Consider the following 17,828-nt stretch of genomic DNA (forward strand, 5'->3'; position numbering starts at 1 on the left):
TTCTTCCCACTGACCACCGCTCTGTACTGTGAGTTGTGGATAAAGGAATTATAGCAGAGGTTAAGACCTGAAAGTTATTTTAACAGTTCCCCCACGTTATAAAGTTTGAAACCCTAACACAGGGTTAATAATTTGTTTCCCCACTCCTTGTCTGACTAGGATACATTTTAAGGTCTTTGGTCACTGGGCAAGTTTTGAGAAATGTCAAGATCAAGAAATCACTAATTAAGAATTATTACACAGTATTTATATAGCACCATCATATTACGCAGCGCTGTACAGAGTCCATAGTTGTGTCACTAACTGTCCCTCAAAGGAGCTCACAATCTAATGTCCCTACCATAGTCATATGTCATTAATGTAGTCTAGGTCAATTTAGGGGGAAGCCAATGAACCTAACTGCATGTTTTTGGGGTGTGGGAGGAAACCAGAGCACTCGGAGGAAACCCATGCAGACACGGGGAGAACCTGCAAACTCCATGCAGATAGTGTCCTGGCTGGGATTCGAACCTAGGACCTAGCGCTGCAAAGGCCAGAGTGCTAACCCCTGAGCCACCGTTAGACAATGCCTAATATTTCTGTGAAATATCCTTTGATACATGACATAGGTATATACCATTTTTATGTATTACTAAAGAAAAGCAATATTAGATTAACAAAGCCTATGTCTCTAGTGTTGTTTTTTCCTTGTAAATACTCTCTTCATAAAATAGATGTAAAGTTCTTTTTTTTTCGGCATAAAGCTAACTTCACCTCTTTATTCTTCAAGCTATAAATGATGGGATTTAGCATGGGAACCACAGCTGTGTTGAGCAAAGACAAAAGTTTACTGGACTTAAAAGTGCCACTCGGTATCAAATATTGGCAAACGATAGTTGTGTAGTGAAGAACAACAACTGTTATGTGAGAGGAACATGTGTAGAAAGCTTTAGATCTCCCATTAGTTGATTTGATTCTCAATATGGTGGCAATGATAAACGAATAGGAGATGAAGGTGAGAAGAAAAGGAGTGAAGGTTGAAAGTAAAACCCCTTCTGTAAAGATCAATAGTTTCAAAATGGAGGTGTCGCTGCACGAAAGGTTTATCAGGGCTATCATGTCACAGAAGAAGTGGTCGATTGTGTTTGAAGTGTAGCAAGAAAATCTAGATACAATGACCATGGCAGGGAGCATCTGGAGAAGACTAAATGTCCAGCAGAATAGAGCCAAACCAGCACACGCTCTTTCATTCATCACGGTTAAATAACGTAGTGGGTTACAGATGGCAACATAACGATCATAGCTCATGGCCGTAAGCAATATAAACTCGTTTCCTGATAACCATGAAAACATACATACCTGTGCCATGCAGTCATTAAAGGACACCACATTATATTTTATCGCAAAGATACTCAAGATTTTATGTAGTGTAACCGTTGTGGAAGAAATGTTGAGAGCGGACAGATTACATAGAAAGAAGTACATGGGAGTGTGAAGCTGAGAATCCAGGCAAACCAACAGAAGAATGACCAAATTGCCACCAAGACTGATGTTGTAAATGAGAAGAACCAAAGAGAAGATTAAAACCTGCAGTTCAGGGACATCTGAAATTCCTTTAAGGATAAAGAAGTTTACTGTTGTCACATTTTTCTTAATCATGCTTTTGCCAGAACGGGGACAAAATTAAACAATGGACAACTTTATCAAATGATGTCCAGCAGTGTAATTATTATAGGAAAGGAATTTGTTACTTAATTTTTGTGGAATAATAAAATTATTTAGGCATTGCAAAGTAGAACAAGTTAGTAGTAGCAGAAGCAGCAAGTTATAAAAAGCTGACTTTTTTTCAAATTTCATGCAATAAAATTCTGCAAAACTCAAACCCTTTCCTTGACATAAAATATTTTGTACTTCAAGATATTAGATGCAGAAAAAACCCACCAAATCCTGTACGATTGTTAACCTGCAACCTTTGGCTACTATCACACCTGTCTGTTACAGGAACAGATTCCAGGAACAGATTCCACAGCTGACAGTGACAGCACTCCTTATGTAAAATAATATATCAAGTCAGGTGCACACTTAAAATTCAGATCAACATTTTAATGAAGGCTTCACAAGGTTGCACCCTATATGCAAAGAAATTGTAAAATACCAGACTATAGGAAGATAAGTCTTTCTTAGAGGTTTATTGGCCATATAAAATTCAGAAAAAAGGCAATAAAATGACTTAATGGTCTTGAAATGTCAAGCTATGACACATACAGAAGCTTTATTAGGAGATGCATTCTTTTAAGAAAATCGGATTTTATTGCACCTGTATGGTAATTGTCTGTACAATATACCCTTGCTGTGGAGTGGTGGCAACTATTCCTATTTACAGGTTCTTGTTGTGGATAAGCATTTTATAATCCCCTGAAATCTTGATAACAAGTCATCTGTGAATTGGATTCTTTGTGGACCAATCTTTAATTGCTAAGAATTATTTTTATATAATTCCCAAATCACACCAATTGTTTTGCAAACTCTAAACCCATTTAGTGCAGGACTAAGGACTGAGATGACATGAATGGTTATCAAAGAATTACTTAACACAGCCTTTCCCGACATTTATAACTTGGGGAATCTTTGAAACAACTTTCTGGTCTTCGGGGAACCCCTGATATAATTACTTTATCCACGGCTCACAGAACATTAGTTTGATAGTCAGTAGGAAGAATGCTTCTTAGATTGCTGGCCAGCGGGAAGAATGTCATCGTTATAGATATCCAAAAATATCATTGGTGTCACTTAAACTGACCTGAGAGGTACAAATTGCTCATTGCTCAAGGATTCCCTAGCAACCTCTGGAGGAATGCTGGTTAGAAAACTCCAACCTAACACCTTAACCTTAAATGGATCTACCCAACACAACTGTGAGAGATGGAAATCTTAATAATATACTGAATATCAAAAAACACTAAGCAATAAAATATCACATATAAAATCATAATAATATGGTATTTCCAGCCCTCGTAATAAACTTATAACGTACACAATACAGCCTCCACGATTAGAAAGGTATTTATATATAGCAGCAATGTGTCCTCTCTAAACACATGCACAAGTTGCTGCACCTAAAAATTATATGTCTCCAACAAAATGTTAACAACACAATGTTAACAATCTAATACGACTTTCTAAGGTTCATGTTGTTCATATCTTTAGTAGCAATGTTTACTCTCTGTTATCACTTTGGTAGTATAAAGTGCAGCTGCCAGCAATCAGTAATCTTGGGATACTGAACTGAAAGTTCTACTGTGTCCTACACTTATTATAGTTAGAAAGTTAAAATTGATTTTAAGAAACATTGGGACTGGTTTACTAAAGACACAAGCGGGACTTCATGTGATTCTCTGCATAATAATAATATAGGAGAGGACAGTCAGGTAAAAGTAACTCAAAGGAGTGATTAACTGGCCAGGTAGTCGGGATAGTTACCTAGATATTTTCCTTTTTTATGTATTTTGCAATTAGTTCATGTGATTTTTTTAATAAGGACAGAATTTAGTATGCGGACAGTGATGTAATTTTTTGCTTTTTACCAAATACAAATACCATACAAAAATAAAGGAAAAAAAAACATTTTTTTTCATATTTTTAAGTTAGTATTTTTGATTTTTTTATCTTGTATGTTTTATTTAATTACACATTTTTTAACACATTTTGCTTTAATTGGTCAATTTAAAAGTCAAATAAATTTTCATGCCACTGGCTACTTGGCTTTGCCCTTTAATGCTGACCTAAACTCACAAAACAAAAAGTCACCAGGCAGGAGAGGTAAATGACAAAAGAGGACTACAATGTCTGGACTGGCAAACAATGATGGCTTTTTGTTTTAGCTCTACATAGTATGGTATTTGTGCAGTTTAGTGTAGTGATCCGCTCTATAGCCAGCACCCAGAGACAACTTAACTCCTGCACATGTGCAAGGGTTAGAGCATCATTGGCCAACCAATGTGCAAAGAGCATGGCTGTCCTCTCCGAAATCCACTGTGGCATTGGTTGTGAAGATGGGGGCTTCCTTTAGTGCAGTAATGCCAGGGGCTAGACCTGTCTCCACTGCAGAGTGGCTGCACACAGGTAAGTCTGTGCCATGAATGGCGAATATGCCGTGCATACTTACTGGTTATGGCAGAAGCTTAAAAACTCATCTATGAGCTTGAACTTTGATGATCCTTTTGAGGGGGCATGCATTTTGCATTAGCCAAAATGAACACACAGTTTTACAAACTTTCTAGGGCCTTTTACCATTTTTTAAACCTTTGTCAGATAAGGCCCCAGGTATTTACCCCAAAAAGAAGCATAAATGTCTAACACAACTGGCAGAGGCCGGATCTTCAGTGACTCTTGGTTAAATTTTTACATTGCCAATATAACCAGCCATAAAGTCATTTATTAGGATATTTAAACCTACATTTAGGACTTTTTGTGAGTTTGTGAACATAAATACACATCCTGTGTTGGTGTATGTAGTGTTTACAGTTGGTGAATATTGACTTTGTTTTGTTGGTTTTAGTGTTTGCTTTAGTATGTGTATAGTTTGTGTTGTGAGTAATGTTTGTTTTGGTAACTTTCGAGTTTGTGTTGAAAGAAACGCCATTAAGATTGATAAAAACAGAATATGTGTTGGTAAATACAGGGGTCTCTTATATAAGACAGTGACCCCGACATTTACAAAGTACAGAATCAATGACTGCACTTGAAAAAGAACTAGCGGATCCAAGGGAAGGCAAAAAAACCTTCTGGTTTAATCTGGTCCTACAGGGGAAAAAATATCCTTCCTGATCCCATGAGGCAATCGGATGTTCCCTGGATCAACAGTCTCACAGTTATGTTTACTGTAAAACTTTAATACCCAGGTATATTCTGTGCTTCTAGAAATCATCCAGCTTTTTCTGAAAGCAATCTATAGAACTTGCAGAAACTTTCTGATTCCACATTTTCACAGACTGTACAGTAAAGAATCCCTTCCTTACCTGAAGATTAAAGAATGTTTAGTCAATGAGAGATTTTCCATTTTTATAAATAGATCACATAAAGTTTTTTTTGGTGGCTGAAGGGTCTGTATTGGTAGAAGAAGAGTTTATATTGGTGGGGAAGAATTTGTATTGGTGGGGGAAAAAGTGTATAAGTATATATATAAGTTAATAGAAAAAGTGTCTTTAGTGGTAGGGGGAAAATTTTTGTTGGTGGAAGAGGAGTCTGTTTTGTTGATTGAAGAGTTTGTATTTGTAGGGGAATAGACTTTATTGGTAGGGTAAAGTTTACATTGTTGATTAAAAAGTTTGTAATAGTGAGAAAGGAGTTTATGTTGGAGGGAAAAGAGTTTGTATGTGTAGTTGAGAGTTTGTATTGGTAGGGAAAAAGCAGTTTTTGCTAAGGGAAGAGTCTGTATCAATGAATAAGGATACTATATTGATAGGGGAAGAGTTTGTATTGTTAGAGTTTATGTTGTTTATTATAATGCTTGCATTAGTTTGCAAAGAGCCAGTATTTGTGATTAAAGAATTTGCTTTGGTAGGAGAAGAGTTGGTGTTGGTAGGAAAAGAGTTTGTTTTGGTGACTGAAATGTTTGACATGGTAGTAGAAGAGTTTGTAATGGTAGGAGAAACGCTTGCATTGGTGGGGGAAAAGTTAGGTACAGGTAGGGGAATAGTTTGTATAGGTAGCGGAAGAGTTCACATTGATATGGAAAGAGTCTGTATTTGTAACTTAAGAGTTTTTATGGATAGAAGACGAAATATGTATTGTTTATTAAAGATCTTTTATCAGCATGGAAAGAGTCTATATTGGTTAATAAATAGTTTGTTTTCGTAGGAAAAAAGTTGATGTTGGTAGGAAAAGAGATTTGTATTGGTAGCTGAAATATTTGAAGTAGTAGAATTAGTAAAGAAGAATTTGTAATGGTATGGGAAAAGCTTGCATTGGTGATTAAGGAGTTTTTATTGGTAAGAAAGGTTTCTTTTGTGGCTAAAATATTTAAATTAGTAGATGATGAGTTTGAATTATAAGGCGAAGAGCTTGCATTGGTGGATGAAGAATTTGTATTGGTGGGCTAGGAACCCATAATGGTAGGGAAAAAGTTTGTGTTGGTGATCAAAAAGTTTTTATTGATAGGAGAAGAGTTTGTGCTGATAATTAAAGAGGAAGTAAACTCAAACCTCACCCAAAACAAAAAAAATTTCACTTACCTTCAATCCCGAAGATGGTTTCTTCCATCGGCTCCTGCGTCGTCCTGGGTGCCACCATCTTCTCCTCTTCTTCTGTGTCCTTCTTCTTATGTCACTCGAAACAAGCGCGAGATCCGGTGCTGGAGATGGGAAAAAACTTGCCGATCTTACTGCGCATGTGTAAGATTGGCAATTTTTTTCCCTTTAGAGCATCTCGGGCATGCACAGAGGTAGCTCCCAAGAGCCTCCTGGGATGCATGAGGTAGGTATCATGAGAGGCTTTACACTCCTATTCATTCTCTATCGCCTAGGCCCTTTAGGGGGCGGTGCTGCACCCTTTTTTTTTTTAAAAAAATTGAATTTTTACTTAACATAAAAGGGTTTTTTACCCTTTATTATAAAGAAAAAATTATGAGTTTAGGTTTGCTTTAAGTGTGGAAAGTAGCAGATTTATGGGTAGCTAAGTCGAAGTCGAATGACCAATCTATTTGCTTGTTTTTCTTTACCTTATTTCCCTTTCCTCGTGATTTTGTCCAACAATATCATTATCAAGAATAAGGTTAGATGGGTTTGACCAGACAAATGCCTGACAGGTATGACATGTAATCAAATCTAAAGAAAAAAAAATGATCAGCCAACAACATTGAACTTGATATCAATGGAAAATTAACTGCTTGGATTTCCTGAAATGTCTCTTTGAAGCAAATTTTTTTTCAATATTTGATGTTTTTTTTTTTTTTAATGAATACACAAATGCGAAGATAAACATGATTGAGGTTCCACTTTCTCTTTAAAATTACTTGCTCAGTTTGAATAAGTTGCTTATTAATCACCAAAGTTTTATTTCAGTACCATAAACTTTGCGTTTCTATTCCCTGTGACAATTTCTACTTTTAGCAATGCAAGCTCTCCATTACCAACCAGCTGCCCTATGGAGACTTATTACCTTCATCTACAGAGACCTTCTGTCTCATCTCCAAGAATATAAAACAGAATCTCCCCACCTATTAGAAAAGAATGGATTTGTTTATGCAGGTAAGTGATATCACATGTGGATAACATTAGCTGATAGACATCATCTGATCCTTAACTCTGAATTCTTCTTTGTTAAAGAATTTTTATTCCTAATTTTGACATATTCTTTATGTGCTGTATTTTCTAGTTTATTTATGCAAATACTATTGGGTTGATTTACTAAAGGAATATGGACTTGTCCCTGGGTTTACATATACTGGGTCTGATTTATTCTCCAAGACTGGTGAAGATAGACTATCATGGGATAACCTGGATGATACAGCAGATCTGGGATAGATCTGGTCCAGGATTGGAAACATGACAGAATGATTTTTAAGAAATCCATTCCACATTTGCTGGATCACCCAGCTTCACTGATGAAAGTGTATCCTCTCCAGCATTGGAGAACTTTAATAAATCAGGCCCTATGTATTAGCTAACTAAGGATCCTTTATTCATTTTCTTAGGCCACTCACTGTTAATTAGTCAAATTCTGTGCAATCTATAGCTCAGGTAACCAATCCATTAAAAATAATATTTTTTTCCCCCCAAAAAAAAAGATTGCGGACTGTGCTGATCAATGAATGAAGCCGGCTGCATTCATTGATCAGCTCAGTGTGCGATCCCCGGCACTAGAGTGTAAATAAACCTCTAGTGTCGGGGATCTTCACAATGAATACAGCCGCGGTCCCCGGGGCACTACAGGTTAATTAGTCCTGTGACTACTCCTGTTAAAATTTCCTCAATCTTCCGATGGTTTCACGAAATTGGTTCGCTGAAAATTAGCAGAACCATCAGAAGTTCGGGGAAATTTTGGCAAGAATGCCAAAGGCATTCCCGCTCATCCCTACTGCAGACAGCCCTGAACCATTTCTTTATATGTGAAAAGATTAAATAAAATCCTCTGACCTCCAAAATTGACTTAAATAAATCTGTTCCACTCTATCAGATGATCACATTTGTTATCCTTCATTAAATGTCCAGCTGTCAGCAGAGAGCAGCCTGAACCATAGCTGATGGCCTTTTAGCTACAGATCTATGGTTTCCAATGCTAATTTTTGACAAGGCCCCCACAATTCAGGACAAGAACTTTCACATCAGGAGAACCTCTTTACATCAGAGTTCTCCCCTTCATAACAGGAGTTCCCCTTCAAATCTGAACACCCAATATATATCAGAGTCCCTTCTTTACATCAGAAGCCGCCTAGACATTTGTTGGCATGGAACTCAGCTGCTTAACCATTAGTGTAACTTCACCGATTGCTCACTGTTGTATACAGCGCCAGAAGAGAAAATATTACCGTCCTGCTTTTCTGGGCTATGACAGTGGTCATAAAGTGGACCCCTACAGGCCCCTGGAGTAATGGGCCTTGGTCTCAAGTAAGATTTCTGCAACCCTTTATCTTATGCCACTGTTGATTGGAGTTTTTCTCCAAATTCATGAGGATTGGATCCTGGACTTATTACCTGCAGGATCATTGTTTAAGCAGCCAATTAGTGCCTTTACCTGTCACGCTTGACCCCCTAGCCATGGTGTCAGACAGGAAATGTTGGAAGAATTGGGGCTCTGTTGGATGCTAAAATCAAAGGTATTCGGTTATTTTGGTGTATTATAGGCAACATTGTAGTTAGAAGACCTAAAATCAATTTCAGGCTTTAGGTTAAAATCCAGGCAAACAGGTAAATATATTGTTAATATATGGATTACAGCATCCTTTCTTGACCTTTTATCATGAAGGAACCCTTGAAATAACTTTCAGGTGTTCAGGGAACCCCTTCTATAATTTCTATATCCACAGCCCACAGTACATTAGTGTGGTGGTCAGAGAGAAGAATTCTTCGTACATTGCTGGCCATTGGTAAGAATGTCAGCCTTACAGATAGACAAAAAGATCATTGGGGGTCACTTAAACTGACCTAAAAGCCACAAATTGCCAAGGAACCATTATTCCCCCCTGGAGGAACCCTGGTTGAGAGACACTGGTTTATACAAATACATAGATTAAAGCAACTTTATCTGCCAATAAACTTGTCTTTACAGTAGATAGCACAGCCAGGTTGGTTAATTCAATTTTCTCCACCACAGTTCACCATTTAAGCTTGGACAATGAAAGGAAGGAACAAACTGATGGGATCATTGCTTGACATGTGAACTACAGTAGAGTATGATTGGCTGCACAATATAGAGGGTAACAAGATTCTAGTATTATAGCAGATTCAGGGTACTTGCATTCAAATTGAAGTTGATGATAAAACACTACAATGCTGTTTTATTTTTTAAAGCTTTATATAACAATATCCTGGCAACAAACTGATTTTTATTATATTGAAAATATGTTCATTTAGGTGTATGTATGGGTAGCATGGTAACTCAGTGATTAGCACTCTAGCCTTTGCAGCGCTGGCTCCCAGGTTTGAATCTCGGACACCAACTGCTTGGAGTTTGCAGGTTCTCCCTGTGTTTGTGTGGGTTTCCTCTTACATTCCAAAAACATGCAGTTAGGTTAATCTTCCCCCCCTCCCAAAATTGACCTTGGACTATATTAAAGGCATATGACTAAAGTAGACTGGGAGTCCCTTTAAGGGACATCTAGTGATATGACAATTTACTTTGTAAAATGCTGCGTAATATGTTGGCGTTATATAAATACCGTGTAATAACAATGTAAAGCCTAAACCTTTTGTGGATTCAGAAGAGATTGGTCAATGTTACATAGAGACAAGAAAATTTGTTTTTTAATGGAATGTAACAAATTGTTCCAGCAGCCTCCCCATATTCACATGGGGGTCTAATTTTCCCCTAATCTTTCCAAAACAAAAGAAAAAGTTTTGGCTATAAAAAGACTTTTACTGAAACACACTTTTGGTTTTCTCTTCCCAGGCATCAGACATATCCCAAGATATGAGTATTCAGAACCAGACTCCAATCAAATATTTCATCATTACAGGAATTTCTGATGTTCCTGTGATCCAAGCCTTGGTTTTCCTTTTCGTTCTGTTGATTTATCTGATTACAGTTACTGGAAACATATCCATCCTTCTATTAGTCTGCCTGGATTCTCATCTTCACACCCCAATGTACTTCTTCTTGGGCAACTTGTCCTTTCTTGATGTATTTTGCTTGACAATCACTCTCCATAAGATCCTTCTGTCTTACATGTCTGGTGATAAAACAGTTTCTTTTGCCAATTGCATGTCGCAAATGTACATCTTTTCTTCTTTGACGTGCAGTGAGCTTCTCATACTGACAGCCATGGGTTATGACCGTTACGTTGCTGTTTGCAACCCCTTGATGTACCACTTCGTCATGAACAGCAGCATTTGCATTCTCTTGGCCATGGTTTGTTGGGTGTTGGGTTTTGCAGAAGTTATACCACACATGTGGGCCATATCTAGATTCTCATGCTACAAGTCCAATGTGATCAATCATTACTTCTGTGATATTTTGCCCATCATGAAACTATCTTGTAGTGACACCACTCTGCTGAAGCTCATAATATTCATTGAGGGGCTCTTGGTTGTGAGCTTCATCCCTTTCCTCTTTACCTTCATCTCCTACATCTTCATCATAGCCGCCATACTAAGGATTCGTTCAAGCACCGGAAGACGCAAAGCCTTCTACACTTGTTCCTCACACCTTACTGTGGTTATATTGCTGTACATGAGTCTTGTCTGCCAATATCTAAGGCCAAGCTCCACTGACACTTTGGACTCCAACAAACTGTTCTCCTTGTTTAACACAGCTGCTGTCCCCGTCTTCAATCCATTTATCTACAGCTTGAAAAATAAAGATGTGAAATCAGCGGCAAGAAGACAACTGAAGTGGTTAATGCTGTGATGGTTTATGGTGGGAATGTAAAAACTGAAGTAGTAGCAAATGGAGGTGTGATCAATCCTTGGCTCCAAGGTTATCCAGTTGCCACACCATTTATACTGCCAAGCTGTCAAGTCTCTATATTTCGGAGTGCACCAATGGAAAAGAACTTCATGATCACATCCAAGGCTGCATGGGAATTGACCATCGCCTATAACATAGTTATTAAGCTCTTCAGGGCAGGGTCTTCTCCCTATTTAATGTACAACGCTGCATAATATGTTGGCACTATATACTGTAAATCCGGTTTAATAATATTTTTTATAATAATAATAATAAAAATAACATGCCTTCATTCCAACATTTTGCATTATGGTGAGTTTACAACTGTGCAGTAGGATGGTAGAAAAGCCAAAACACACAGATGTGATCCAAATTCCCAGTTGACCTGAGTTTCTTGGCGTTGATTCCAATTTTTAAATGTTTTTAGGTCTGGAAATAAAAGACCATCATAGGAGAATCTAGGTGATCCATCAAACCATCAAAAATGTTGGCTATTCTGTGGGAAAACTTTTTAACCTTCACCTGTACCATGTGCTCTGACCTGGCTCAAGATTAAAACGTTTTACCACCCAAAAGCAAACCCTTTTTAAGAAATCAATTACCAGGTTTGTTGGATCACTAATGCTCTCCTTAGATGAACTATCTTCTCTGTTTTTTGAGAAAATTAGCAAATCAGGTCCAACCAATGGCTCCTGAATGCTGGAAACCTAACTGGGGACTTCATGGCGTCAATTCAAGGAAATTGTGATCAACTTTTTGTGACACATTTCCTAAAATATGTATAATTTTGTTTGTCTGAAGGACAAAAGTATTTCTAAAATAAAAGTACAAATGGAAAAACCAACACTTGTATTTTGGTTACTAATTTAACTCCAAATAATGTAATGGGCAGAATTAAACCCATTTCAGCTGCTGGCAATGGATCCATGGTGCGGTAGTAGGACATTTCAAAGGGGAATGACTTGAATAGGTTATTAATGCACCCAGGAGACCTGACACAAGAGCTGTACTCCAGTGCTAAGGTTGGGAAGAGTATGGAGCTGCGGATAGGCAACTATTAGCTTTGCATTGCAATAGTTATACAAACAAATACAAATACAATAGTAATACTTTGCTTAGCAATAGTGATACAAAAATATTGATTAGATGGAGTCTCTTCATGTCGTACTTCGCTGTGTCCCTTTCATTGCTTTTGTCATTTTGGGTTGGAGATGGTCCATGTTAATGTTAAAGTTTTCATTTAATGTAAGTAACCAAGGAATTATTCAATTTGTTGTTCAATTTTGTATATTTGTAGATTATACTCTCATAACAATAGAGCAATCTATTTTCAAAAGATAATTTGCTCTCCAAAACACGCCCATTCCTCCTGCCAAAGTCAAGTCTGTCTGCGAAACGCGTAAACATGGGTGATGAACATATGTGAAAATTTACTATAAATCTATATGTATTGTCAGCTTTCACAGTTGTTTTCTTTGTATATTATACCAATACATCATGATATTGTTTTCAATAGGTTGTCAATACATTGATTTATTTTTCTTGTATGTTTAGTTTTCTTGTACACTTTTCTCTTTTTTTTATTTTTTTTTTATTTGCATTAGTCAAAAGGAAGAAGGTATGTAAAGATTAGAATAAAGAAATAAGTCCACTAAAAACATTTTTAAAAGCAGCATGGTTATAAAAGAAAATATTAAAATACAAACACTACATAACAAACATAAAAACTCCCTAATGATAATAATTTATTCTTAGCACTTGGTAAATATATTTTGTTTCTGCACTGTATAATGCAACATTTGTTAATGTTAATGACTTCTTGAAACAATTGGTCTTGAGGGAATTAAGTCCCCTTGGAGATGTGGTCCCAAGCTTATTCTAAAATAATAAAGTCTCTGTTCAGAACAGACACAACAAGATCACACAATGAACTATCCTTGTAGCTGGTGAAAAAGAAAAGAATGAACTCTTAAAAATACAGCTAATCCAAATAAGAAAAAAAGTGATCAATAGTCAATGGTTTGCATGGAACCAATTAACAAGACTACAATGTTCTATTTTATTATCAGTGGGATTTCAAGTGACCCCAACTTGCAGCTTCCAATATTCCTTTTGGTTCTTTTTATTTATCTTATGACTCTTGGTGGTAACCTGACCATTTTTCTTCTGGTTTGCCTGGACTCTCATCTCCATACTCCTATGTACTTCTTCCTGGCCAACCTATCTGTCTTAGATATGTTCTCCTCCACCACCACTCAGCTTAAGATACTTGTAGATATTTTATCACGGAAAAAGACTGTTTCTTTTCTCAGTTGCATATTACAGTTTTATTTGTTCTCCTCCTTTGCCTGTAACGAGCTGTTGATATTGACGGTGATGAGTTACGACCGCTATGTAGCCATCTGCAATCCCTTGCGTTACTCCATCCTCATGAACTCCAGAGTTTGCACCCTCTTGGCCATAGTCTGTTGGGTTTTGTCTTTTGTAGAGGTTTTACCCTATCTTGTGTTACTATTGGAGCTGACATGTTATAAATCCAACACTATAAATCACTTTTTTTGTGATCTTGTGCCCCTTCTAAGTCTCTCCTGTAGTGACACATCTGTCTTGGAGATGTTGAGTTTTATTGAAGGACTATTACTTTTAAGTCTTACACCTTTTGTTCTCACATTCACTCCTTATGTTTTCATTATTGGCGCCATTGTAAGGATCCGTACAAGTAGTGGGAGATATAAAGCCTTCTACACTTGTTCCTCACATCTCATTGTCGTTGTCCTTCTCTATGGGACCTTGGTGTGCCAGTATCTAAGGCCAACAACAGAGGACAGTTTGGAGTCCAATAAATTGTTTTCACTCTTTAACACAGCCGTGGTTCCCATGCTGAACCCTTTGATATACAGCCTGAACAACAAAGATGTGAAAGCGGCATTAAGAAGGACATTAGGTCCTGTAAAGTATTAGTAAAATTTGTTTTTATTTTATGTGTTTTACTCATTGTATTATTTCTTATGGAAAATGTGAACACATTGTCCAACTCAAAACAGATTTGAATGGTGTGGAGAAGAAGGAACTAGGTTTTTAATGATATCCGGAGCTCTATTAAAAAGATTTCCTTCTCTTCTGACATTGGTTTCACCAGACAGGAAGAGAAAATCTGTAACAAAGACAGAAATAAAAATATGGCCAAGGTTTTATCTTTTCCAAAATTTCATAAGGAAAATATTTTTTATTTCTGTTTCATTGTTGGAGATTTTTACTAATATCCTTAACTTTTCAGCTGGATAAAACAAAATAATCTCTCTAACGGAGTCTTGGATATCAGTAAAAACCTTACAGGGAGAAAAATATTTCCTATTTCTATCCGCAACTATCCAAGCGAAGGATTTGGCTGGACATACATTTTAATTAAAAAGGCCTTCATGAGGGTTGACACCTATGTTCTCCCTGAACTGGAGACTGATAACTGGCAGTATTTCTGGCAGATGATAGTAAAACCATCTATCTACAGCATCTTTCATTGGGCCCGATTTATTAAAGCTCTCAAAGACTGGAGAAGATACATTTTCATCAGTGAAGCTGGGTGATCCAGTAACCCTGGAATGGATTTCTTTAAAATCATTTGCTATTTGCAAGCAAGTGTTTTGAATCCAGGACCAGATCCATTCCAGGTTTACTGGATCACTCAGCTTCACTGATGAAAGTGTATCCTCTCCAGCCATGGAGAGCTTTAATAAATCAGGCCCATTAAACCCCAATGCCACAGTATCTGATAAGGTCTGTAATTGGCTATGAGTTCAGACTAGATTTACAATAGCACTACAGCCTGATATTTTTACTTTGACAAGGTGAAAATACAAATAGTAAAAAATCAAGTATTTTTTTTCTTGCGCAAAAGTAGGCAGGAGAACCTGCTATACTAAATGTGTCCGCCAGAGAGCAGCAAGAGCCCAGAGAATGGAAAGTGCATCACCCAAATACCAAAAATCATCTTCTATGCTACAATGCAACTGGTAAAATTAAAAAAAAAAACTATACAGTATGTTGTAACTCATCGGAAAATAAAGAGTCAAATTGTATTTCTAAATTCTGATTTCCTGTCTGTGAAAATCATTTATTGCAATTACATTGTTGTCAGGGAATTGTTAGGTGGGGATCCTGATGCTTGTTTGGATCACTTTCTCTCCAAAGTTTTATTACCATATATTTTATAAAAACACATGAAAGCTGTTTTCTTCAATGTGATCCAAATTACAGTCAGAGTTATGATTATTATTTAAAGAATAGAATCAACATATTACGCAGCGCTGTACATTAAATAGGGGATGCAAATGACAAACAGATACAAACGATGATACAAAAGAAGGAGAGAACCCTGCCCCGAAGAGCTTACAATCTAAGAGGTGGGGGAAATATCACACAATAGGAGGGGCAAATGCAATGCTGGGTGAATTAGCGAGGGTTTAAGAGTTACAAGAAGTGTTGGGTTTTAAGGGCTTTTAAAGTAGTTGCAAGACAAATAGGGTGAGGAAGACTATTCCAGAGAGTGGGGGCAGCCCTAGAAAAGTCTTGAAGTCATTTATGTGATTAAAAAGTTATAAAGAAAAAAGGAAAAAATTATCTAAGGATTGTGCCTATAAAAATTGTGACTTTTTCATTTTTTCTTTATAGCTTTTTAATTTAGTGATCCGGCTAACGGCACAGTAACACACACTGATAAGAGGAATTTTAAAGCACAGACACTAATTGTCCAATGTTGATTAATATATCTTACAAGTAAGTCTTAAATTATACTGAGAATAGTGAAAGACTGTCCTCAATATTTTGTGATGGTTAATAATCTGTTTCATGTCCTTTTAGTTTTAAACTATGTAAAATGGAATTAGGAGGACAATAAAGGTTTTCCTTCCTTATAGTGGGTGAGTGCACTTATATATACATTTTCCCTAATATTGGGCTATTGTATTTTAATTATTGATTATGGGGTGCAATAAACAAAGAAGAAGCTTTCTCATTATTATTTCATTTGGATATAAGGATCATCCTTCAGGGGAAGTAGGAATACTAAACACTCTAATAAACCAAAGAAGCTTGGCCGCTACCAGATAATCTATTAAGCAATTTTTTATTGTTTTTTTTTTTTTTTATATTTACTACACAAATTATGATGATTTGGTTAATTTTTAAAATTGACATATTAGGATTATAGAAGAATTATAAAAAAAAAACTTAGTAGCAGTTATACAAGACATGCAGCTCTAAACAGTTCAATTAAATGAATTTATATTTTATTTCTATCTTGAAATGTCATTATTAAGGCCAGTATATATTTTTGAAAAACGTCCCTCCTACCTGTGCCTCGCCGTGCTTGTTCCAACTGGCTATGTGAAAGAATCGTTGAAAGACACCAGCACCTAGCATCTCATAGAAGTCTATTAGTGTTATTGAACGATGTGTCAAAAATGCTTATTAATTATTGTGTATATATAAATTAAATATTGTGCATAGTCTGGCTGAAAATTCGAAATAATAATTGTTATTTATAGATCACCGCTTCCTGAGGAAGCAGACATAGATTCCACGAAATGCGTGAAGTTGTTGGAAATTCCTCAATTGGAGTGGTTTTCCATTGGGAGATCTACTGAGTTCTTCTCTTGTGTAGCAAGTGTTGGTTTTATATTTTGTATTGTGTGTTTTTTTAACAATGTTGATAAATAAAATATGATGTGTTTTATACTTTGCTGGTATTTGTTGACATAACATCTGACCTTAAAAGTCCCTATCAAATTTGGCTTCCCTTTATAAACCATATTGCAATTTTTTCTACTATATTTCGGGACGTGGTCAGAGAAAATTTAAAGTCCTGAAGGGTATCAATGTTCCATATTTATTGAAATGATTGAACACAGGAACACTGATACTCCAAAAACCCTCCTCAAATTACAGATACAGCAAGAGAACTATGAACGCTACCATTAATAAAGAAGAATAATAAGAAATCAAAATTTCTTTTCATTACCTTTATTACAGGATAATCAAGAAGCAATGAAGCCTCAAGGATTATTTCCACAATAGCCAATATCAGAAGAAGAGGTCAACAATGGCAGACCTTGAACAGATCTCTCATGTGATGACAGGTTTCCTTAATTATACATTATTTCTAAACTCCAATAGTGTAATAGGATGAGCTATAAAGCAAAATGTTGGTGGAAAACTTTGAGCAAAATAGGCTTGTTTGACGTCCCTTTCCAAAACCATGGCCGATAATATCTAGTGGTAGTTAGCCACATTCAGCTGGACTTGTTCTTGTAATGTTGAAAATGTTTCGCAGCTTCCCAAGCTGCTTCTTCAGATGCTTGGAGAACCTCAAAATGTCTTGCTCAAAATGTCAAGTGGTTGAGTATGTACAAGGCCACTTTGGAGAGCTGCAAAATGTCTTGCAAGAAGTCCAACTGAATGTGACCAATGTGGATTCTCTGGATAATGAGAACCTTCACACCTGCAAGAAGCTCAGACTTTATTAGACATGCAGAAGCTACTTTTCTGGAGATCTTTTCACATTTAGTGCTCTATGGAAATGTATGTCCATTAAGTAAAATACCATTTCTGAGGTCAGGTACTGATGTTGGATGGGAAGAGCTGGATCACAAACAACATTACAGTTCATCCCAAAGGAATTTCAGTCATGCTTGGACATGATGTTGCTCCTGGTATTACATATTACATATTAAGTTAGCTGTGCACAATTG

General features: G+C 36.6%; 3 protein-coding genes across 3 annotated transcripts; 2 read left to right on the plus strand and 1 right to left on the minus strand.

The window, feature by feature from the left end:
- Nucleotides 1-702: 702 nt before the first annotated feature.
- On the minus strand, nucleotides 703-1,638 carry LOC140343808 (olfactory receptor 6C1-like). The gene has a single exon (XM_072430689.1). The coding sequence runs from the start codon at nucleotides 1,636-1,638 to the stop codon at nucleotides 703-705; it is 936 nt and encodes a 311-aa protein (XP_072286790.1).
- An 8,462-nt stretch (nucleotides 1,639-10,100) lies between these two features.
- Nucleotides 10,101-11,213, plus strand: LOC140344249 (olfactory receptor 8D1-like). The gene has a single exon (XM_072431288.1). The coding sequence runs from the start codon at nucleotides 10,108-10,110 to the stop codon at nucleotides 11,041-11,043; it is 936 nt and encodes a 311-aa protein (XP_072287389.1). The 5' UTR covers nucleotides 10,101-10,107; the 3' UTR covers nucleotides 11,044-11,213.
- A 1,894-nt stretch (nucleotides 11,214-13,107) lies between these two features.
- On the plus strand, nucleotides 13,108-14,043 carry LOC140343810 (olfactory receptor 5G9-like). The gene has a single exon (XM_072430692.1). It carries the CDS (start codon nucleotides 13,108-13,110, stop codon nucleotides 14,041-14,043), a length of 936 nt encoding a protein of 311 aa, XP_072286793.1.
- The last annotated feature ends 3,785 nt before the right edge of the window (nucleotides 14,044-17,828 follow it).

Source organism: Pyxicephalus adspersus, chromosome Z (genome assembly GCF_032062135.1).
Source record: "Pyxicephalus adspersus chromosome Z, UCB_Pads_2.0, whole genome shotgun sequence".
Lineage (NCBI taxonomy): Eukaryota > Metazoa > Chordata > Amphibia > Anura > Pyxicephalidae > Pyxicephalus > Pyxicephalus adspersus.

Bases quoted from the DNA above. Each gene is read 5' to 3' on its own strand.
- LOC140344249 (XM_072431288.1), top strand. From the start codon at position 10,108: ATGAGTATTCAGAACCAGACTCCAATCAAATATTTCATCATTACAGGA.
- LOC140343808 (XM_072430689.1), bottom strand. From the start codon at position 1,638: ATGATTAAGAAAAATGTGACAACAGTAAACTTCTTTATCCTTAAAGGA.
- LOC140343810 (XM_072430692.1), top strand. From the start codon at position 13,108: ATGGAACCAATTAACAAGACTACAATGTTCTATTTTATTATCAGTGGG.